Below are 24,662 nucleotides of genomic sequence, written 5' to 3'. Positions count from 1 at the left end.
AGGAAGGAAAACACATCCCCAGGTGAAATGCTTTGGTAAGGAACGAAGTTTCGAAGAATATAGCAAAGATAGTTGCAAACGGCGAAGGTACAGAGAAGGTTCATGAGATTCAATGTATAAACTCTGAACTGGAGAGGTGCGAAAAGCCCCAGTGCAGAGTCGAAGTCCTTGGTGATGAATGGGGTCCAGCATCTTTAAGGCCGAGGATCTGGCAGAGCCATAGACAATTGATCCATAGTCGAGTTGTGATCAAATAAGAGCACGATATACCTTTAACATAGAACATCGATCTGCTCCCCAACTGATAGAAGAGAGGACACGGAGGATGTTCAGTGCTCTTGTGCATTTGACCTGTAGCTGTTTTAAGTGTGGTGTAAAAGTCAGCTTACAGTCAAAGATAAGCCCCAAGAACTTGGTCTCAGGGACCACTGGCAGCAAAACTTCATCGATATGAAGTTCAGGATCAGGGTGAATACCCCGTTGGTGGCAAAAGTGCATGCAAACGGTTTTACAGAGAGAGAAATTAAAACCATTCTCCTTAATCAACTTCAGTACACGATTGAGGGCAGTTAGTAGTTGCCGTTCAATATATTTCATGTTAGTTGTCTAACATGAGATGTGAAAGTCGTCGACATAAAGCCCATTCACAATAGTGAGAGGGAGTTGTTCAGTGATGGCATTTATCTTTATACTGCAAAGTGTAACACTCAAAACACAGCCCTGAGGGACTCCAAGTTCCTGTATAAAAGAACTGGAAAGTGTCGAACCCACACGAACTTGGAATCTCCTGTCCATTAAAATTTTTTTTAATAAACATGGGTAAATAGCCACGTAACCCATACCTCCATGTTGTGTCATAAGCCTTCTCAATGTCAAAAAAATACTGACACAAGATGTTGGCGTTTGAGAAAGGCTTCTCTGATTGATGTTTCAAGTCGAATTAAGTGGTCTGTGGTCGAGTGCTGTCGTCGGAACCCACACTGGGTGGGCGAGAGGAGGTCGTTTGATTCGAGGAACCAAACAAGACGAGCATTAACCATCCTTTCTAAGGTCTTACAGAGACAGCTCGTCAAAGCAATTGGACAGTCGTTTGAAGGAATCTTGGGATTTTTCCCTGGCTTAGAGAAAGGTAAAATAATAGCCTGGTGCCAGGCATCAGGAAAAACATTCTCCTGCCAGATCCGGTTAAAGACAATTAGAAGGACATCAAGAGAAGCAGGAGATAGATGGTGCAGCATGTCATAGTGTACATCATCAGGTCCAACAGATGTACTGCCAGACCGATGAAGGGCCATTTTCAGTTCCACCAGTGTAAAGGGACAATTATAGTCAAAGAGACAGTCAGTTCGAAAGGAAAGAGGTGAACGTTTTGCCCGAGTCTTGATGGCCAAGAAGGTGGAGGAACAAGCAGAAGTGCGAGATACCTGGCAAAAGCTTTCACCTAGAGTATCAGCGATGCTCTGGACATCAGCCATCAGAGAGTAAGATCGAGAAGGGAACAAAATTGTAGTGCCCACTGACCTTTCCGAATCCTGTCCCATATGACCTTGGAACTGGTGGTAGAAGATATGCTAGTTGTGAACTTAATCCAAGATTCCTTCTGACTTTGAAGTCTTACCCACCTAGCATGTGCACGGGCCCATTGGAATGCGATGCAGTTTGAAAGTGTGGGATATCTACGAAAAGTATCCCAGGCCCGTTTTTGAGCCTTCCATGCTAAGTGGCAAGCAGGATTCCACCACGGACGAGGATATCGTGGAAAACGTGTCGAGATTTTAGGAATACACTGAGCAGCTGCTTGTATAATACAGTCAGTTACTGCTGCCACACAGTCATCTATTGATGGCTGATTCACGATGGCAGGATCAAATTCTGTGAGAGCAGTGAAAGTGGACCAGTCTGCTGATCCAGCTTACACTGGGGCACATGGGTAAGGTGGCATTGACCATGGCCAGTCTCTCTCAAAAGTATAGGAAAATATCACTGCCTAGTGGATAATTGTCAACCCTCTATGAAAAATGGGAGAATAATGAAGGGGAGCAAATTGAGAGATCAATAGCAGTAAAGGACTGACTAGGTGCATGAAAATAAGTGGAAGAACCAGTATTGAAAAGAGAAAGATTGTGATCAGAGAGCATACGCTCTACAGAGCAACCCCTCCCATCAATAACAGCACTTCCCCAGAGGGGATGATGTCCATTAAAGTCCCCCAGGAGTAGAAAGGGAGATGGCAACTGTTCAACGAGAGCATCAAGGTCTGATTGATCATATGTCTCTCCAGGGAACAGGTAGAGAGAACAAACAGTGATGGTATGCTACGGCCTCCAAAGGTGTGTTGAGTGACAAAGACAGGGTGGGCACATGCTGATCAACGAACAGTGCCACCCTTCCATGTACTTTTCCATCACACAGCCTGTCATTTCTGTACAAAGAAAACTGCTGAATGGTGACTGCATCAGCAGGTTTTAGAAGTGTTTCTTGTAAGGAAATACATACAGGATGGTAGGAAGCAATCAGTGTTTTGATATCATCCAGATCAGAACGTAAACCTCAACAGTTCCATTTTATCAAGGTGGCCATTTTTAGTGACAGACAGGCTAAGTGGCTGGAGAACCCTTCTGTTTATGACCATGTCTTTTTCCTTACTGTCCTTATTCGTAGGAGGTCTATTGACCTCCATGAATCCTGCCCTTGGTCGATTGCGCAGGTCTTTGTTACTGGAAGGGGATTCCAGTGACTGAGGACGTGAACGAATGATTGTTTTGCCTCTTGGGGTGGGAGAAAAAGCTGTATCAGAAGAAATGCCTGTATTTGAAACTGAAGGACGTGGATCTTGAGGTTTGTTGGAATGTATGGGAGGAACAGAGATGGGTGTGGTAGTCGATTCATCAACCTTTTTAAACATGGAAGTCAAAAGGCTTTTCATTTGTTTTGAAAATGATTCTCTTGGAGGCACAGAGAGATCTGTCTGCACTCCCACTGTATTTGTGGAATGAAGAGCAGCAGCATATGTCCAAGATGGAGTGGCGGGCAGCAATTTCCGAGCCTCGGGATAACTAATGTTATGAGTCGTTTTCAAAAGCAGCACCTCTTTTTCCTCCAACCATTTTGGGCAAGAACAAAATTAGGAAGGGTGAGAACCATTGCAGTTGACACAATGTGGGTCCATGTCACATTCATAGGCATCGTGGTCCTTGCCACCACAACGAGCACATGTCAGGGAACCAGGACATGATGTCTTTGATTGGCCGAATCTCTGACATTGGAAACATCGGAGAGGGTTTGGAATGTATGGCCGTACCATGCAAATTAGATAACCTGCCTTGATGGTGGCAGGTGCACGTGATGATGTAAATGTCAAAATGAGTTACACTGCCAACAAATACTCCATCTTTGCGAGTAGAGATGCGCCTCACTGCAGAAACTCCTTAAGTGGAGAGACCAGCGAGAATCTCTGACTCGGGGACGTTCTTCAAATCCCTCTCAACAATAACTCCTCGTGATGAATTCAAGGTAGCATGAGGGGTAACCTCAATAGGTATATCCCCAATTGCCGTTGAATTCAAGAGGACTTCACTGTGGTGGGTTGTGGATGTTTCAACTTATATGTCTCCAGATCGAAGCTTCTTTACTGACTTTGGAGAGCCAGCAAGACCCTCTAGTCCCTTCTGAATAAAAAAAGGGGGACAATTGCCCTAAAGGTTTTTCTGAAAGAGAATGTAAAATAAGAAAATGAGGTGCGTGTGTTACAGATGTTGAAGATTGCTGCTAAGAGTCTTCAAGATGTGGTCGCTTACCTATTGACTGTTTTTTCACTATTTTATTTAAAATTTTTGAAGGAGGATCCCCATAGGAAAAAATAAAAATTTCAGTACCCACTGACCCCACCCACCATGGAGCCCTACGAGGGGATGCACTACAATGTCATGCAAGGAAATGCAGCAATGCCAGGGTTTCATGAGCACTGTGCCCAAACACCTGCGTCAGGCACAATGTCCACAACACCTGTTGAGAACTTCCAACACTGGTACTTGGTTGACTCTAGCCCAAGTGGACCAGCCGATTGACCCAAGGGGGGCCACCCAAAGGCCGCCCGTCTACAGGAATTCAAGGCCAAAGTGGTGTGTTAGGGTTGGACCCCTCAACCACCAGGATCCTCTCCTCCCCTTCACGGGTCACCACGCACGGCAAACACGTGGGTGGATGTTTAGATCCCAGAGAAAGTATCCAGACAGAACAGAACCTTCCCTGGGAGGTCTCCTCACCATGTACAGGAATCCACAGCAAGGGGTGTGTTATTGACATGGCCTAACCACCATGATAAGTCCTCAAAGTAAAGGAGAAGGTAGGTTTAAAATTGAGGACAACAAATCAAGAAAAAATCCACTGGTCTTGCAAGATACATTGTAGGAGGTACAAGTGTACACATTCCAAAAAAAAAAAGTATGAGACCTCAAAATTGAAAAAACTTCTCATGAACAATGAAAATAAAATATAAATTTCAGTGACCTGACATTCTATGACTTTCAGGTAAATAGAAGAATGCTGAGCCCAGCTGAGACAAGAGTGGAAGAAATGCTGAGTTGTACCAAATATTGTGCAGGCATGGGAAAGGAATCGGATATTTGGATATATAATGCTTTGTAAAAGGGAAGACATGGAACTGGAAGATGATATTTTGATGGATAAAACATACAAAATCTCTGGAAAACAGGACAAACAGGATGTGTGGGAAGTTCTGACACATCAAACTTAATCATCTGCAGACTGGCTGAAAAAGACCACCAAAGAGAAAAGAAATTCTTCAACCAGAGTGGTGAAATGACCAGAAATATGTTTCAAGATTATGGGTTGATCACCAGACATTCTCTGATTTTCCTGGAGACCACAAAAAGAAGAGGAAAGACCCAGAGAAAGGGTATACATACATGTCTCAATGGTTTGTTCAGCCAAAATATTTGATATCACATCCATGAAACACCGAAGAGAGACAAGGTCAGAAGGAGGAAAAATGAAATGGAAAGAAGAAAGAGAACAAAAGAAAAGATGAGTGAGTGACTGTAGGAAGGAACATGAAAAATCCATCTATCAGCAGACAAACAAGATTAATAGCTGGAGAAAACAGAAATAGTTACCAACTGTACATGATTTGATAGGATAATCACCGACATAAAAAGCAACAAATCAGCAGTCATGTACTGGGAGGCTGAGAAAGAGAGATAGGCCTGGAAGCTGAAATAAGTAGGGATAGACTGAACTAGTCAAGGAACAGGAGTTGAAGAGCAAGGTTGATAAACTTGAAAAATGTGACAAGATAATAAGGACTGAAGTTGTGTAACTTCACACTCCATCTGCAGTGAAGCATGAAAATCACTGAAGATTTCCAGATAAAGAAAGGGAGCCTGACAAAGACTACATCCACGAGTAGGATGAAGAGTACATCTAAATCAAAGGGCCCCCAGAAGCATAGGAATCAAGTAAGGAGGGACAAAACAGAAGAGCTGAAAAAGACAAATGTTACAAACAGAGAGGGAATAAATTTCTCCAGACAACCCCACTAAAGAACAACAAATGTTGGATGATGGAATGGTAACATAAGAGGCTGGTAAGAAAAGGAAAACACAAAAATGAGGAATTAAAGACTGATATAAAAGGCAAGGTGTCAGCTTTCCATGCATACAAGAAACTCCAAAAGACAGGGAATCTACAAAAGGAAAGGAAAAAAGGTTGTAAATCAAAACAAAAGTTATGAACATGAGGGGATAAGGTATGTGGGTGTGAGTATGGAGTTATTCATAAAAGAAAACAGTACAAAATCCTAATATCATGCAAGGGAGAAAAGACAACGTAAATCCAAGAATTGGGTTTAAAAATTTAAAAAAAAAGGAAACAAAATTTTATAAATAACATAAGCAAAAACTAATGAAAGGAAACACCTGAGAAAACATAATCACAAAGAGTTAAGAAAGTTAAGGGCATTCCAAGATCAGTAAAGCATTACTTCAAACAAATTAGAGTAAAATCATCATCCAACTAGCCACTCACAACTGAAGAGATGTCAGCTGAAGGAATGGAAGGCCTAATATGTACGAAGTAATCCACAACACACTGAACAAAGGCTGTAACATTTCCAACACAAACCTACAAAAGAAATAGCAGTAAAAGGGCATGAATGTGTACCTTCATCATGCACACAGGACAAATAGAAATCACTATCAACTGCAAATTCATTAAAAAAAATTAAATATCTGAAACACAGACCAAAGAAAACAAAAACTAAAGTTTTATTAACAAACAAATTTTATTAAATTGAACTCAGACAAGTTTTAACACATTTGCTCAATACAATGTTGAGAAAAAAAATTGAAGTTATCACAAGAGCATGTGCACTGGGGGAGTTACTGAACATGGACATTGTGTGGTCCTCCTATTGGTGAATGACTATTGTTGCATGATGACACCGCATATCAGTATAGTTCACATTAAGCATGTGAATGCAGTTGGAAGTTAACTCCAGGCTAATGGCATGTAAATCTCACAGGCAAGTGCTCAAGATAAAAGAATTTCTGCATGAAGAGACAAGTTTTTGTCTCAGAAAACAGAGTATTTGATCCCAGCGCTTAAGTTTTGTGTAGATGGATAACTTGTCTATGGATGTTTTACGAGCAGTAAAATAACAAGTTTGGAAATATAAACTTATGTATTAGGGAATAATAAAATTAAGCTTTCAAAACTTAAATTTGGACATGTCTCTTGGAAAGTTATAAAATAGGGGTGTGTGCTATTTAGTTATTTTTAAAATTTCATGGATAACTATATTTATATAGTTAATACATTTTGATACTTTATTTGTTTAATGAATGAATAAAAATTATAACTCTGATTTTCTAACAGGTCTTCTGGATGGACAGATTTAACATGACATTAAATCACTTACTTTTTAAGCATTTTAATAGTTTTAAAAGACTGGATGTTTATGTCAAGATGGAATTTGGAACCCAAAGCACAACAATTATTCATAAAGAAACAAGGATGACTAGCCATAAGAACAAAGAAATAACCAGACAAGCAATATAAGAAACAATAGGACAAGAAGGAGAATAATAAATAGTATGACTTTTTGTCATCTTAATTTTGCTTCCTTTACCTCCCTTTCAGTTTCAAATGTTAAACCTGTTGGTATGAAGTTCAAAGGTTATTAATATTATAAATATTCATGTTATTGTAATCTTTATATTCATATTCTAAGCTGATAAAAGGTGTTCATAATTTTCCTTGCATTTTGAGATTTTCTTTTCTATTTTTCATTTATTTACCTCTTAATTGAGTCTCCCATCACAAAAAATACCATCAAAACTTAACAACATTCTTTAAAGTCTTAATAAATAACCTTGTTTCAGGACTAGCTTAAAAAACTAAGCTACTATAAAATCATTAATCCTCTGTTCAAATAGTGTTTTTCTTGATTTTTAAAGTTGACAGTTAAATTGTTGTAGAAACCAGAGGTTTGAAATATTCAGAATTTTATGTAAACTTTACAGTCAACCAAAGTTTTTGTTTTCAAAGGCTAAATATAAAGTTATATAAAGTTTTCACACATTTTTGTTTTTGCTTTCTGTAACACACTGGTATCTTTGTAGTATATTTGAGTTCTGGGATAGATAGCACAAATATTTGTAGATTATGTTTTTCTGGAAAAGGTAAGTGCTACTTTAGTCTACTATATTTAGATTAGTTAGGAATGGACACTTTAGGTCTTATTGCTACCTGTACAGCAAAAATTACAAATATGATACTACAGTTGTTAAATACTAGTACCATATAGGGATGTACGTTATGTTTCTCATGACTGAAGTCTAAAACTTACATTGTTTTTCGTGGTTCTTCTTTCAGACAAACTAAAGAGTTGAAATAAGTTACTAACTTTGATGATATTCTTTAAGCAGCATATGGAGTTTTAGGTGATGTTAAACCTTATCTCCTTGTATTCTTCCAGAAGTAGTTAAAACAGTACTTAATTAGTGAGCTAAGCTATTCTTGTCTGTGAATCAAATATGTGGGCAGTCCATCCCTTTAGCTTGCATACTTTCTGCTAGTCAAGTGTAGTAACTAATGCACAAAATAGGCTTTGGTATACAAACAGATTGAAATTAACTGGCATATTTAAGTTGATGGTTGTACTATAGAATTAAAAATCATGTCAATTGAATGTTGTAACTTATTCAACAGATACCAGTAAGTTTCTGCTGAATTTTTCAACATTCTCCCAGAAGTTAAAGTTAAAAATCTATGTAGAGTTTTTAGTGCTCCTAAAACTTAAGTACTCAGCATAGTCTCTGATGATTTTCTTTGTTTCCTTTGTTTGAGGCTGTAAAATTTGCAAGTGTTTTTACAGAATAATGTATATGTTTGCTTTAAGCCATTTTAATAATACTTGTTTACTTGTCATATTTTTAGTCTGAATTTTCATGAATTCTGGTTCTTGGCAGTTATAATTTGGCACATTAGACAAAGCAGACTTACAGCACAATCTAAGCTTTATCTGGAATTTATTACACTCTCTTTATAGATTTCTTTGGACTTCCAATGCTTATTTTTAATTTCTTTGATTTACTTTAACTAATATGAGGGTTACATTAAAGTTGGTTCAAGTTTCTAATAATGGTTTCTTCCCATCTCTATAATGCATTTCCACACACACTAAACATTGCCCAGTAGCCCTATTATACTTTTTTAACCCTTTTGCATGAAGTCAGGGTTCAAAGGCTATGTAATCACATTTATTGACCTGCATTCAAAATTTTATTCAACTACTATTTTATGAGATTATGTCAGTAAGTATGGAATCAAATTGTAGATTATAATTCAAACTTTACTATTATGAGTTAATTTCTTAATTTAAAAGTAAACATTAAAAGAACAAATTTAAATACAGATTTTAGCAAGTCATATGATATGTTTAATACAGCACTGGTTAAAATTAGTTGTTTATGATGTCAAAATACTAAGTCAATTATTTAGTAAAACTTAGGAACTCAAATTGGTAATATTGACAAGCTGTAATATAAAATAAAAAAGAGTTTTATTTTGCTGAGATATAGCTTATGTACTGAATCAAACATAATGGCACTGTTCAACACTTTAAATTTTTTGAAACACTTCTTCATATACTCTTATAATAGAGTATGACATGTGAATAATCAAACAAGTTGGAATGTACCCAGAGCAGTGTTCTCAGCCATTTCAATATTTAAAAAGACTACTGCATTATTTTCACCCAAGTTTTCAAGGTGGTAGATTGTGTCTTTAGTCTGCTTGAAGTTTCATATTTTTTTAAATCTAAATAAATACTAGTTACTAAGCTTAATAAATTATAGTATCATTATTACCTATGATTTTTTGATTATCCAACTATATATATATATATATATATATATATATATATATATATATATATATATACACACACACACACATAAATTAAAAAAGTTTACTTGATATCCTACACTTGCAAAATTTTAAACAGCTTAGCAACCAATGTCTACCAACAACCAAGTACAAAGGTCATAGTACAAAGAGATAACTGTTTGCTTTACATTTGATTTATTATTTTATGTTTTAAGAAAAATAGATTTAATCATTGAAATGTGACTGTACATTACAAAATACTAGTCCACTGAAACACAGCCAGGACAGAGATGACTAAAGATCAGTCTTATATTACTGGATAAGTGACCTGCATCAATGCAAATGTTTGGTAGGCAAGACAAGAAGGTCAATACAATACAAAATAATGTGTGTGTGTGTGTGTGTGTGTGTGTGTGTTTTACATAGTGTTATGAGACAAGCTACAAAGACTAAACATTTGTATTTTCGTGTTATGACATGTAGTTCTTTTGGCATGAAAAATTTATAACATTTATTTCCCAATTTTTCTGTGATGGCTACAAGGTCAGTTAAGTGACAGACCTCACATAATTAGAGTGTAGAAACTAATATAATATATAAACATTTACTGAAAACAAATGTTTGAAATATATTAAAGAAGTTTTAGAGATTATGCCAATATCATTTGAGATTTTTTGGACAAAAAAAATTTTGTTTTAGTCATAATATGAAATCACTTTGCATTTAGATTAGGAACAAAGTAGACTATTTTCACAAAGTTTTAGTAAAAATATTTCATTAAAAAAAACTTATTTTTTTACACAAAGTACTTGTAACCTTTACTAAACGTTTACCAAATTTTGTGAATATACACATTCTGTAATAAAAGTTATACTGCAAATACTTAATGTGTAGATGTGTATACAAACTAGTGTATATTAAACTTAGCCTGTTCTGAAAAGGTTAACTTATAAATTATGAAATTGATCAATTTTAGTTAAATTTCAATACACAATTACTATAAGAGGTAAACTGCTGGTAAGAAATAAAGACCAGTATTTAGTAGTAAAACTTCAATATGGTTAAGCACACAGCTAGATTGATTAGTGGAATTTGATAATTAATAGTTGGGTTCATTAATCTATTTCATCCAAATAATTAATTAATCTCACATGAGACTAAGATAGTATGATTAACTGAAAATAATAAATACCAGAAAAACTACAATAAGCTGAAGAACCATGAATTACTAATCATTATGAAAAATTATGGCAATATTTTGATTACTTAATTGGTTAGAAATAAAGAAAACAATAATTTAAATTAGATGATTATTTTCCTAATTTAACCCTTTTACAACAGGCTCGGTACAATTTGAATGAGTTCATAAACATATTTGCACGCATTAAGTATTTACACTGAAACTTTTGATATAGTACATATACCTTCACAAAATTTGGCTGACTTTGAGTAATGATTACAAGTTTTTGTACATAAAATATCAGATTTTTTAATGAAATATTTTTACTAAAGATTTGTTTATGGAAATATCCAGTTTGTCTGGTTACTAGTCCAAGTGTGAAGTGATTTCATGTTATGATTGAAAAAAACTATTCTTTGTCCCAAAATTCTCAACTATCATTTGAGTAATCTCTAATACCTCCTAAATACATTTCAGATGTTTGTTTTCAATAAGACTTCATATGTTACATTTTCTTTACCTTAACTATGTACAAACTGTCAAGTGACTGACCTCATAATGATAAAGAAAATTACAAAATAAATGTGTCTTTTCTGTGCTATAATGACTACATATTATAACAAAATGCAAATGCTTATTCTAAGTATTTTAAGCTTCATAATGTTATATACTTTTATATATATATATATTGACCTTCTAGTCATGCCTAACTAACATTACATAACACATGAATCCATATCCAGTAATATAAAATTGACTGTTAGTCTTTACAAAGTTACCCTGTTTTGGCTGCATTTTAGTAGACTAGTATTTTGTAATATACAGTAGCGTTTAAATTACCATACATTATATACATATACAGATTATTACTATTTAGAAACAAGTTATGAAACTTTTCTTAAAATATAAAACAATAAATGAAGAAGTAAAACAAACTATCTCTTCTCATTATGACCTTTGAACTTGTATGCTGCTGGAAATAAACTTGAGCTTTTAATATTTTGCACATGGAGGATATCAAGAAAAAAATTTTTAAAGTTTTATATATACATCTGAATAACCAAAAAAACACAAATAACTACACTGATACAATAAAATTTCTCTATAATTTATTAAGCTAAGTAACCAAGATGTATTTATAATTTAAAAAATATGAAACTTTGAGCTGACTACAGTCACAATCTACCTCCTTGAAATCTTGGTTGGAAAGAATGTGGTAGCAATTTCAGATATTAAAATGACTGAGAAAACAACTAAGGGACTTTAAAAGCTGTCAACTGGTTATTCAAATGTCATATGTTAAAGTGTATATAAGGGACTGTTTCTAAAAATGAAAAGAAGTGAATGGAGCCACTGTGTTTAAGCATATAAGCCATATTTCAGCAAAATAAACAGTTATGAGGTTCTTATTTTATAATATTGATTGTCAATATTGTTAATTTGAGTTCCTAATTTGTACAAAACTACAGGGTGGCCCATAAGTCCCTACACATCCATATATTGTGTCTAAACAATGTTATAATACTAATGATGAGCTGAAGGCAGCTGTTACCATGTCATTTGGAACAATAACCCCTGTTATGTCGAGGAAAATGTCTCGCAGAACATGGCGTTGCACAATATTAAGCACACACAGATACACTGGATATATAAGATACATGGATTGGTAGGGACTCACGGGCCACCCTGCATAGTCTTAGTATTTCAACATCACAAACACCTAATTTTAACCAGTGCTGCATTCAACATACCATGGCTCACTAAAATCTATATTTAGGTTTATTCTTTTAATATTTACTTATAAATTAACTTATACATAATATTAAAGTTTGAATTATAATCTACAGTGTGATTCCAAACTTATTGGCATAAATCCATAAAATAGAAGTTCAATAAAAGTTTGAAAGCAAGTCAACAAACAAAATGACATGGTAATCTTCTATGTAAAATATTTTCTCAACCCAAACGAGCCGTTTTTGCATATAAAGAAATGACACGGTATTTGACCAGTGACCCACTGTGAAAGGGTTAACTGATATAATTGTAACTTTGCTTTAACTAATTACTGCACACTGCAGTAATAAGAGGCAAACCACAAGGAAGACAGGTTTCAGAAACCATTCAGGATGGTTTTATTCACTATTCAATGCTATCTTAAGTTTACTGTTATCTTAAAAAAGTTGAGAATGGAGATTAGTTGATCCTCACACTGCTGTGGCAGAAGACTTATTAAAACTACAGAAAACTAAGAAAGCCAGTCAAGTAAGATGTTAAGCAATCAAAACCAGTAGATAAAAAATGGCTGAAAATTCAAAAATTAATAATAGCAATTTCCTTAAATATACTAATGACAAGGAAGATGTTAAGATAGGACTAGTGCCTGTGAAAGATGTCAAATGAAGGTTTATTTTTGATGATTATGAGAAGGTTGGATAATTAAATTCTTCTTTTTCTTCAGCTTTTACAAATGAAGATTTAAACATTCTTTCTCATCCTGTTACCAAATGAAAACATAATCAAACAGAATTACCATATTAAATGAAATTGTTAAAAAGAAATTACAAAATTTAAAGAATGAAAAGGCTCTTAGATTAGATATTTCTCAAAGTTTTGAAGGAGGATAAAATCTCTTAATTTGTTTTCTCTTAAAAAAAAAAAGAGTTAGAAAGAACTTGATTCAGGAGTTTAAGATTGTTAAGAAATTAAGTGTTGATGCATGATCTTTTTTGTACTTAATGGTAAAAATGGTAGGATAAAGGCAACCAAATATAAATTTTGGTAGGGTAAGAGTAATCATTAGCTAAGACAGCTTGATTTTTCTAACAGGAAGGTTGACCTTCATAATTAATTGCCTTCAGGTGTGGTGGTTGCAACAAAGTTGATAATTTTCTATACTGAAAATATATTTCCAATATACTTACCTCTCCTCTATATGTACAATTTTTTTTATCAACACTATCCCTCAAAATCCTACCTATCCCATGTTTCTACATGATTCAGCTCCATTGTAGCATTTAAACTAAGCAAGTGACAACCACTACCAACAGGAGTGCAACACACTCTCCTGTTGCACTTGGCTCCTTCTATACTGTACAACCCAACTTTCACTTTGAGATTAGGCACAAAAAAAAAGCACTGGAAGGGGAGAAGGAAGGGTGGAAAGAGAGAGAGAGCTTAGTATGTATCAGAAATATACTTTGGTGTTAAAAAATATTAACTTGCAATGTGATATCTTACCTCTACTCACATAATAGCTAAAAATCCCATAATGAGCTAGAGGAAGGGCTAGTGCAAAACTTAACTAGATGTGGAGCACTCTTCAAGCAGCATTCAAAGAATGCCCATTGAGTGCAACTTCTCTCATTAGAGAAATGTACCCACGACAAATTGCACAACATCTGAACAAGGTATGCTATTCACATTCAGTGAATAAATGCATCACTAAATGGGTAGCAAAGAGTCACATACAAAAATTAGCCATAAATGTCACAGGTATAAAGTGGGCAGGATACAGTGTAGTTGGAAGGTCAACTCTAGTCCAAAACCAGTGGAACCAAGAATGCATCATTCTGTCCATGGCAGAAGTTTCCTCAACCATCCTCAAACAGACAGTAAACAGGAGGTCAACTTCAATCCCAAACCAGCATAATTCAGTCCACTCATATGTATGGACTTATGTCGGCTAGAACAGCTTCAACCAACATCAGTCACCTGGGGACTAACATACAAATGAAGATAGGAAGGATGGTGTTCTCATTTTGAGGAGTGAACTCTATATGACAGAAAAATCCAGTCCAACATCACACAACATGAGAAATGTACATCAGGTTCACAGTAGGAGGATAATCACATTTACATGGCAGAATATCACCGTTCTATATCACCTGAATGGAATAGAGCACACTCAGGAGGAAGCCTCCATGGTCTACCATCCCAGTGGCTATGAGCTGGTAAGTGGAAAAGCAAACCATTCCTCATTATGCAATCAAAGGAGCAGCAGGGATGTACATCAACCCCCTTCTCCTTTACTCATGCTAGTCCATAAGTGTACAGTCCAGAACAGACATATTTATGATACAAAACTTAACAAGGAAGAGTCTACTGATGGTCTTTCAGAACATTCCATCTTAGCAGTGAGCATTACTGACCTGACTAGTTGTACACTGCAAATTTAAAAATAGGCATGCTTTTACAGGCATCACTCACCAAGGAGTGAGATTCAATAAAGAGGGGTGTGAGCTTTTAAGGAAAACAAAAGAAATTAATAAATATACCAAGTTTCAATTGAACTTATATGTGCAGTATAGCTACAGGCATAATGCTGTACTTGGATGAGGATGAAATGGCTGCCTGATAGGGTTAAAAGATGATGAATTTGTTGGGAGTGGTCCACCTGCCAGCCTAGATTATTACATTCTTATGACAACATAGACAGCCAAGGAAAGGTAGATGTCTAACTGCATGTGATGACACCTATAAAAACTAACTTTAGTGAGCCTGATACCTTGGTGAATCCAACCTGTAAGGGTGTAGAGTGAAACATTATTTAGAGAGAAAGGTTTAAAGTGGATAAATAAACAGAATTGAAAAGCACAGAAAGAAGCCATGCAGGCCATTATAACACTTGAGATCACATAAAAGACAATCTGGATCCAAATACAAAGAGAAAATGTGAAATATCAGGTTTAGAAAAAGAGAAAGGATTTCAAATGTTTTTAATGTTATTTAATCAGTAATGTATGTTCCATTATTATTAATTACTTCCTGCCAATGATTCACAAACTTCTAAATGCCACTTCAATAAAATTCTTGGGGACTGAAGGAAAGGAATGTGGAGAGGTAGTTTTGACATCTTCATATGTTCCAAGTCCTTTCACATCAAGATAGTTCTGCAAACTTCAGAATAGATGATAATCAGGTAAGGCAAGGTCTGGAGACTAAGGAGAACGTGGAAGGTTTTCCTATTCTAGCTCTTCAATCTTTCCAGATGTGATCCTTGTTGTATGGGGCCGTGTATTATTCTGGTGTAACACAACACCTTTATGACTGATCAAAGCAGGACTCCTTTCTTTCAGTGCAACATTCAAGTGTTCTAACTGTTGACAATAGAAGTCTGATGCAATTTATACATTGAGTAGCAGAAACTCAAAGAGGATCACATCAACAATATCCCACCAAATGCTTAACAAGACATTCCTAGGGTGGAGGTCCATTTTGGGATGTGATTTAGCCAGTTTACCTGCACTGAGCCATTGTCTACAGCACTTAACATTCTTGTAAAATATCCATTTTTCATCTCTAGTCACTAACCTGTCCAAAAAAAGGTCAGTTACATTCACGAGAGTGCAGAGAAGTGCAAACGTCCACTCTTGTATTAAGTTTGACTTCTGTCAAATCATGAGGGACCCATTTTCCAAGTTTTGACACCTTTCCAAGCTCTTGCAGATGACAATGAATTATTGAATGGGTTGAATTAAGCTTTTGTGCTAGTTCATCAACTGTTTCAGCACAATCTTCATCAAGTGCAGCCAGCAGCAAGTCATAATTAACAGGACAATCTGAATTGTAAGGCCAAAGAAGGTAGTGGGGGAAAAAAAACCCACCTGAATCATCTTAATATTGTCTAGATTCACCATACTTCAAAAAACAGCTAACCACATGATGGATTTTTTGACTCCTGTCTAAAAACCAAGAACTCCACAGCTGAAAGTGTAAGGCCTGTAAGCCTAAGACACAGTAAGTTTAAATATTGTAATATTTTTCACTGCTGAAGTAATGCCAGTGAAATAAAGTTCAGAATTCAAGTTCAACTAGAATGGAGTTAGAAATTAATACACTACAGCAAGATTATCACTGTATAAAACAAAGGAAAAAATAAGTAAATTGTATAATAAACAGCAGAATAAAGATAAATCAAAGTAAATACACAAGTGGAAATGAACAGATCTTAACATTACTGTGCAAAAATAAAAAAGTAAATATTGGAGTCTACAACATAGAGGGAGTCAGCTGTAACAGAAGAATGTGTTTCATTCCTATTGGTTGAAAGATTTCATGTTTATTTGCATTCTATAATGCAGCTGAGCCATACAGAAATGAGGGATGGGTCAGAATTTCAGGGCTAATGACAAGCAAAATGATTTGCACATACATGGAAGCAATGAATGATTAAGTTACTGTGTGTGAGAGAAGGCAAGATATCTCATCAAAATTTATGGGCATTTAAGAGAAGGCTGAATAAATATTTAAATGCTGTCTTTGAAGTTTTCTTTTGTTGGAATTTAGTTTAGTAAATGGGACCCCATGACCGACCAACAGGTTTCTTGTTGTACTTCAGTTTTCTGGTATGTAAGTTAATATAATCAACTGCCTATAAGCATTAATAGTGTCACATGAAACAGATGATTGACCATAATGTGGCAATTTGTCAAATGCTTTCTGAAAATCTAGATATACCAAATCTACATCTTGAGCCTCGTATAGATGTGATAACTTCTTCAAAGATTGTCAAAACATTATCCAGGTAATAGTTTCCAACAATAAAACCATGTTGACTATCAAACAAAATTTTAAATTTTGTTATGTGGTATTTGCAAAACATCTTTTATACACTTCCAAAAACTTTTCATGCCAGAACTATAAGAATAATATGCCTGTAATTATATGGATAATTCTTATCGTATCATTTGAAAAGAGGAATAGCAACAATATTATCACACTGTATCTGTCTACAACAGAAACCTACCAGTTTGACTCCAGCAAGATAAAAAAGTTGTACACTTTTAAATATATAAATTACCCACCAGTTTAGTTTGTAGTAGTATTAATTTAAATCATGGTTTAATTATCAGTTCTGCATATGGTATTTCTAATGTTGTACAATACATTCCTAATGACTAAGTGTTTAAAAGTATTTAAATCTTAAACATAAATTAAAAATTAAGAGCTTAGATACAAAACATGCTATATGTCATTCCTGATAACACTGAGTTTCTAATGGTACTATATTGATTATGTTCAATATTAAATATAAGTAAAATCCTAAAAATTATGTTTGATTTTGCTTTATGCAACAAGGTGGGTGAAAATATTTTGTTCTTTTGTCAAGATGTTTCAAAAATTCCACATCCCCTACACAGTTGCAAAAAATGAAGTTCATTCAATTTAATGATAGAAAATAAAACAAAAATGCCATCTCAAATGAATGCCTGTGTTGTTTTGGATATGGTTGGTCCAGCCATGCTTTGATTGGAAAATCTAATATTTGAAGTTAATGTACTAATGCTCAAGTTAACTTGTTTAGAAATTTTCTTTCTTAATTTTGTTTTAAATATGTATTTATGTTCTGAATCAAACTTATTAACGTTCATAAAATTAGAGGTAGAGAAAATTTGCAATATTAGAAGGGTAAAGTGTACAACTTATTTGCATGCAAATAATCCAAACAATACAAATTCAAAGTTGGCCTATTAAATTGGCCTTATTTCAACAAGATAGGGAAAAATGTAAAATACTGTAAAAATAAAGATGTTGTGTCTTAACATTTTTCTAAGCTGATTACAAGACTAAACATAGAACTTATACCAAACATAACCATAGATAAGTTTTATCATTGATGTTATCACTTTGTCTAATGTAACTACTTAATAATGTATTTTATCAATATGGTAACCAGTTAGGCCTTGTAGTAATTAGAAAAAAAAAAAAATTATCAAGGCAGCTAAAACAGTCTCCATTGGATACTGCAAATATAGAAAAATACTGAATAACAGCTGTGTATCTCTTTTTCAATTTATTTATCCTAAAGTTAAATATCTAAAATCATACCAATTATATGCTATACAAATTACAATACAGTATAAATGACAAGAGCCCTTCAATAGTTTACAAGTAAAAACAGCACAGAAAATAATGAAATAAATGCTTAAGTTTCAAAACATTTGTTTTTGCTGTTTGTGTTTAGAAAGTAAATACCTAATCATGTCAAAACTCTATAATGTAAAGAATCATAATGCTTAGTCCAACAAATTCCTGTCACTGTTAGCCTTTATCTAAAGCTTGAGTATAGAAGTTATAATGTTAATATTATTATATACAGACTATAGAAAACATCAATAATTCACACCTACCTCCTTCGACTCTTGTTGTACTGTTGTTTCCATTTTAACTAATGGTTTTCTGTTGCATTTCTTTGTGCATCCATTGACAACAAGAACTTATCTAAATTAAAAAAATAATTATCTAGTCAAAATCCATACATGATGTTTCTGCATTCTGGAGTTTGTCGACGTTGAGGCTGCGACTCGCCAAACATTTGTTAAGCAGCCATTTTCAACTTACCTGGCTGAATGCTAAGCACGTTAAAATATTATAACATTTAAAACTCCTTCCTAACAAATTTTCCTGTTGCTATGCAACTAATAAAGTTAGTTATTTACACCATTATTATGTTTCTTCTATCTTATCACATCCTGCTTATTCCTTCAAAGCACCACGTCATTCACCAGTTTACCTACAATTCTATTACTTAGCACGAGTTTGCACCCTACCAAGATCGCCGACAGGGGTAAAGGGAAGCAAGCAATGAAAGTAACAGCGAAGAAAGTATGAAAGTTGAAGGAATGTGGGGAATGAGCCTCGTGCAGGTAAACGTCACTGCGCGTGCCTGAGCACAAGCTGTCCGATTGAAGTCTGCTCTGCTTGTGTCTTAGTGGAGGCGTGACTGTTACAAATACAGACCCTTGTTTTGACTTTGCTTATAACAAGAACTTACTGACATATGTTAATATTGCGTTTATCAACAAAATATGCCGAATCAAAAAAGTTAGTTCTAGAATTCGTTTGTACATTTTGACATACATGAAGTTTTGATAATGTTTCTTCCCTCTTTTTTCATACCAATGAAGTACATTGGATTCGGTAAAATTAAAATATTGAAATAAAACCAAAAGCAATCTTATGGTAATTGTCGATGAATCGTATTGAAACAAACACTTCAAAATACTTCGGGAGTCTTTCATTTTGAATTATGTTTCTATTGTTCTTACTTGTTCAAAGTGAGCTCAGACTATTTTGTTGCATAGTGTTTATCTAAATGGAGACAGGTGTGTAGGTAAAAAATATAACACTACATTGGTCTAAAAGTTAATATATGTACTACACACACACATATATATTATATTACTTCCTCTCTAGTGGGTAGGGCACCTGAGTCGCAGTCTGATGGTCGCGAGTTCGAATCCTCGTTCCATCAAACATGTTCGCCCTTTTAACCGTGGGGTGTTATAACGTACTGTTAATCCCACTATTCGTGGGTAAAGAAGTAGCTCAAGAGTTAGCGGGTGGGCGACGATGACTAGCTGCCTTCCTTCTAGTTTTTCTTTGCTAAATTAGGGACGGCTAGTACAGGTAGCTCTCGTATAGCTTTGGGCGAAATTCAAACAAAATTCCTTTAGAAGAAGGAAAGAAATCACAGAGAAAGTGGCAAAGAGAATGTTAAGACCCACGTCAAATATACTCTTTCATGCCCCAAATAGAGAGAGATAGAGACGCGTACGTAATGGAAAGTGACAATTTCACTGACAGCAAAGTTTTCCCATGAAAAGAAAGTAAAGAATTACAAAATATGTAATTTGTTTACTTATTTTTAAGCACATAGATACACGATTCTCTATGTGTACTGCGCCTACAGTAGGTATCAAGCTCCGAATTTTAGCATTATAGCTAATAAAATGAAAAATATACGTCTAAGGCATTATGGAAAGTTTTGAAGATAAAATACGGAATTTGAAAACAGTATCTGCAATATTCTATAATGCAAATTATATCATTAATATTTGAAACCTTCAGTCCTTGGCTAAACTACCTAATTACATAATTGAGGAGAAACAAAACAATTATACGTTTTACGACTACATAATTTATTCACAACCATAAGATGAATAATTATTATATTTATGTTAGCAACTGTTTAATTTTGGATATTCCTAAAACCTTACAGTTTGACATTCTTGAGCGTCAATAGGACTTTCGCTGGGAGGAGGAGACAAAGTCTAAATATAAAGGTATATATGTATATATATACTGAATAAATAATTTATCTCTTTTAGTTTCTAGGAATCAGTGCCTCTTGTGTTACCCCTGTGGACACCCTAATAAAACGTTTCTAATAATACTATTGTATGCTAAGTTACATTCAAGAAATATTGTCATTTATCCGAATGGGGATTCAAATCTGTTTTGATTTGAGGAGGTCAGGTGCAAGGATGACTTCTTCCCCCCTCCTTTAGAGTTGATGTATTTAATTTTATATTGTACTTGATTTATTCAGAAAAATACTAGTTGTTATCACTAAACGAGTTTGTCCCTAGCAGCCCCTATACACATTCTAAGCCTTTTCTATTCCAAAGGCGATATCTTCGTATGTAATTACTATAACATTTACTGTGTTTTTATCACCACCTGATTTGTGCTAAAATACTGCACCTCGCAAACAGTTTCAATGATAACCACACATTTTTCACTAGACCAAATACCTAGGAGTGTATTGTAGATGAAAAACCTTTTTAATAAGCTCATAATTCCTTAAACTAATGATATAATTACCTGCTAGCTGTAGGATGCAGTTCATTATTCTCGTGAGACATATTATTTGGCGAGAAGAATTTTGGCTACATTCATCATGTATATGATAGCAATCCGTTGCGCAAAACAGCCAATTTTAGTTTCGATTTCAGCAAATTATGTAAGTATGTTTGTTTTCTTTTAATTTCTCGCAAAATTACACACGAAGTATTTGCGCTAATAGTCTCTAATTTAATAATGTAAGACTAGAGGGAAGGCAGCTAGTCATGGGCTACTCTTTTACCAACAAATAGTGTGATTGACCGTGACGTTATAACGTCCCCACAGTTGAAGGGGCGAGCATGTTTGGTGTGATGGGAATTCGAACTTGCGACCCTTAGATTACGAGTGTGGTATTTTTGGTTATTTTGAATTTCGCACAAAGCATTTGCTCTCCCTAATTTTGAAATGATAGTCAACACTACCAATTTTTTACTGTCGGATAGTGGGATTAAAAATAACATTATAACGGTAAAAGCACAACTAGGTTGAGGGACGTAATTCGAACTACAACCCTTAAATTGTGAATCGCATGTTCTAACCATCAAGCCTTGTCAGCCCAGGTAAAGTATACTCTCAAATTGAAATAAAAAATGATTATAATTAGTGTACAGAATTATGAACGCGTTATTTCGCTTTAAAGATGTTTCTTAAGAACATCCGCTCTTTATAGTTTATAGTTAATAAATCCAAGTGAACTTGCTGTGCGAAGAAGTAAGTATGTGTAGGATCCATCATCAAGTGGTTACTTACTCGTACAAAGGAATATGCTTCATTAAAATCTATACATGAAAAGATATATTGAATGGCTTTTCAAAAACAACGCGTCATACCAATACATTTTACACTATTGCTTTCAGATTAACAATTGCACACTCTGTCGTTTTTCTGTTTTTTATCCACTACTTTTTCCCTCTAAATAGATTGACATCAAATTTGATATGGAGATTCATTGAGTCCAAGGGAAGATATTTACATTTTGTGTTTTGTAGGTTTTAATGGCGTTTTTTTACAATTACATATAAAGAAAACTTTTCGTGTCCTAAGATCACTTGTCATAAATATGTAGAATTATAAACGCTCTTTTCTTGACGGTAAAATACTTTTGTTTGAGAGCTTGTAATGTTCATTGTTGTCCGATGAAGGCTCTGATAAGAAGACCGAAAGCTCGCAAATTAAAGCACCTGAACTTTGAGAAATGTCCACGTATAATTTTCATATTAATTTACGTAACTACATCAAAAGACGCGTACTCCAGCTAGTACAAATCATATGTTAATACAGACTGCACAGTTAGTATTATAATTATACTATAATTTAGAACAATAGTGAAACAGTAATAATCCACACAATATTAGATGCACGTTACGGCATACTCGAGAAATAGAACATTTCAAGCAGTTTTATAATTTAAAGAATATTCTAATATCAAACAGTTGTGTATACTAACCCTGATAAAGCCGCAAATGAAACGTTGGTTAAAAAATATATATATATTTTGAGTACAAAAGCCGTTTTTTCTAAACTGTGTACTTTATGTTATTTTGAATCAGCAACGAACAAATTAAGAGGAATGTGTTTGTTTTTGAATTTCGCGCAAAGCTACATGAGGACTATCTGCGCTAACCGTCCCCAATTTAGCAGTGTAAAACTAGAAGGAAGGAAGCAAGTCATCACCACCCAGTGCCAACTCTTGTTCTACTTTCTTACTTACGAATAATGGGATTGACCGAGCTTTATAACGCCACCACGGCTAAAAAGGCGAGAATGTTTAGAGTGATGGGGATTTGAACCTGCGCCCCTCGAATCACGAGTCGAGCTCCTTAACCATCTAGCGATGCCAGACTTAATGCATGTGAAAAAATAATATATAGTTTTAATATTTGTTTTTATCATAAAATTTGGGTTTATTCAATTTGTAAATCGCAGATTTCAAAGTATATTCTTATTTCATCGAGTGAAATTATGGAAATATGTTTTTTATTGTGAAACGAAAATATAACAAAATCGGAGTTTTATTCAAACAATAGACAAAACGATTACTTTTATAAACAAATCTTATAACGCACGGAATGTAGTCTTGTATTAAAACAACAAAGTATGGAATCATAAGTTACTTATTGCCCATGTATTTGAAAAAAAAATACTAGGCCGTGGATAGATTTGGGAAAAGTAATGCTAAATTAATTTTCAAATCTAAAACAGAAATATTCAACTACTCTATATTTGTATGTTCAATCACTTTACTTCTGAATTAATAACAGTCGTTTAAAAATTTGGATATTTCTTCATGTTAGTGCACGATACCAGTTTTGCGTATTTTTCTCAAGCCCTCAATGTGTGTTTTGTTGTTTATTTTCCCTCGTTTACGGGAATGTCGACGTTCACGCTTCGTTGGTCGACGTTTGTGAATACTGATTTAAAAACGCGTGTGCAAGATTTTTCCAAGACGCTTTACAATTATAGAAATTCTAAGAATCGAACGTATCAGAGAGTTGAACCTTTTCGACTAAAAATGCAGACGTAAATATTTTATTCCATTTTTAATTTGCATATCATACTGGCTATTACATATTCATCAAATCAAAGCAGTTGCTTTATTAATGTGTGCATTGAATTTTTGTCACAAATGTTTTGTTTTAACCTATATTTTTAATGTTATAATTTAGTTGTTTGTGGAATTTCGCACAAAGCTACTCGGGGGCTATCTGTGCTAATTTAGCAGTGTAAGACTAGAAAGAAGGCAGCTAGTCATCACCACCCACCGCCAACTCTTGGGCTACTCTGTTACCAACGAATAGTGGGATTGACCGCACATTATAACGCCCCCACGGCTGGGAGGGCGAGCATGTTTGGCACGACTCGGGCGCGAACCCGCGAACCTCAAATTACGAAGCGCACGCCTTAACGCGCTAGGCCATGCCAGGCCCATTTAGTTGTTTACTAGAGAAAGATATAAATCATGATGATGACGTTGGATCCATAAAATTCACAAATGTAATTCTAGATTAGCAGGAATGTTTATGATGATGTAATTATTTGGAAATTTCATGGAATTTGGAGAAACGAGAATACACTATAAATACATGTAATCAATGTGTGAGGATCTGACGAGAATTCGGGAGAAATATTTAATTAGTTGTGCAGTTTAATGTTTTGAAGTAATTAAATGACCAATTAGTGAGGGTGTGTTTTTATTATAACAAAGCCACATCGAGCTATCTGCTGAGCCCACCAAGGGGAATCGAACCGCTGATTTGAGCGTTGTGTATCCGTAGACTTACCGTTGTACAAGCGGTAAGTGATCTATTAGTAGTATGACCAAGCATGTTAAGGCGTGCGACTCGTAATCTGAGGGTCGCGGGTTCGCATCCCCGTCACGCCAAACATGCTCGCCCTTTCAGCCGTGGGGGCGTTTTAATGTGACGTTCAATCCCACTATTCGTTGGTA

General features: G+C 34.8%; 1 protein-coding gene across 2 annotated transcripts in view; it reads right to left on the bottom strand.

Annotated features, from left to right (window-relative positions):
* Positions 1 to 19,275, bottom strand: part of LOC143255596 (tetratricopeptide repeat protein 28-like) — a 106,421-nt gene extending 87,146 nt beyond the window's left edge. For both annotated transcript variants that reach the window (XR_013030739.1, XM_076511478.1), the window contains exon 1: positions 18,718 to 19,275. Coding sequence is in view for 1 of the 2 variants with exons in the window: in XM_076511478.1 (XP_076367593.1) it covers positions 18,718 to 18,750 (33 nt within the window). In the remaining variant the exon portion in view is untranslated. The remainder of the gene's footprint in view (positions 1 to 18,717) is intronic.
* Positions 19,276 to 24,662: the final 5,387 nt, after the last annotated feature.

Source organism: Tachypleus tridentatus, chromosome 7 (genome assembly GCF_004210375.1).
Source record: "Tachypleus tridentatus isolate NWPU-2018 chromosome 7, ASM421037v1, whole genome shotgun sequence".
Taxonomy (NCBI): Eukaryota; Metazoa; Arthropoda; class Merostomata; order Xiphosura; family Limulidae; genus Tachypleus; species Tachypleus tridentatus.
Note: the sequence above shows the minus strand (reverse complement) of the source record. Positions and strands in the feature narration are given on the sequence as shown.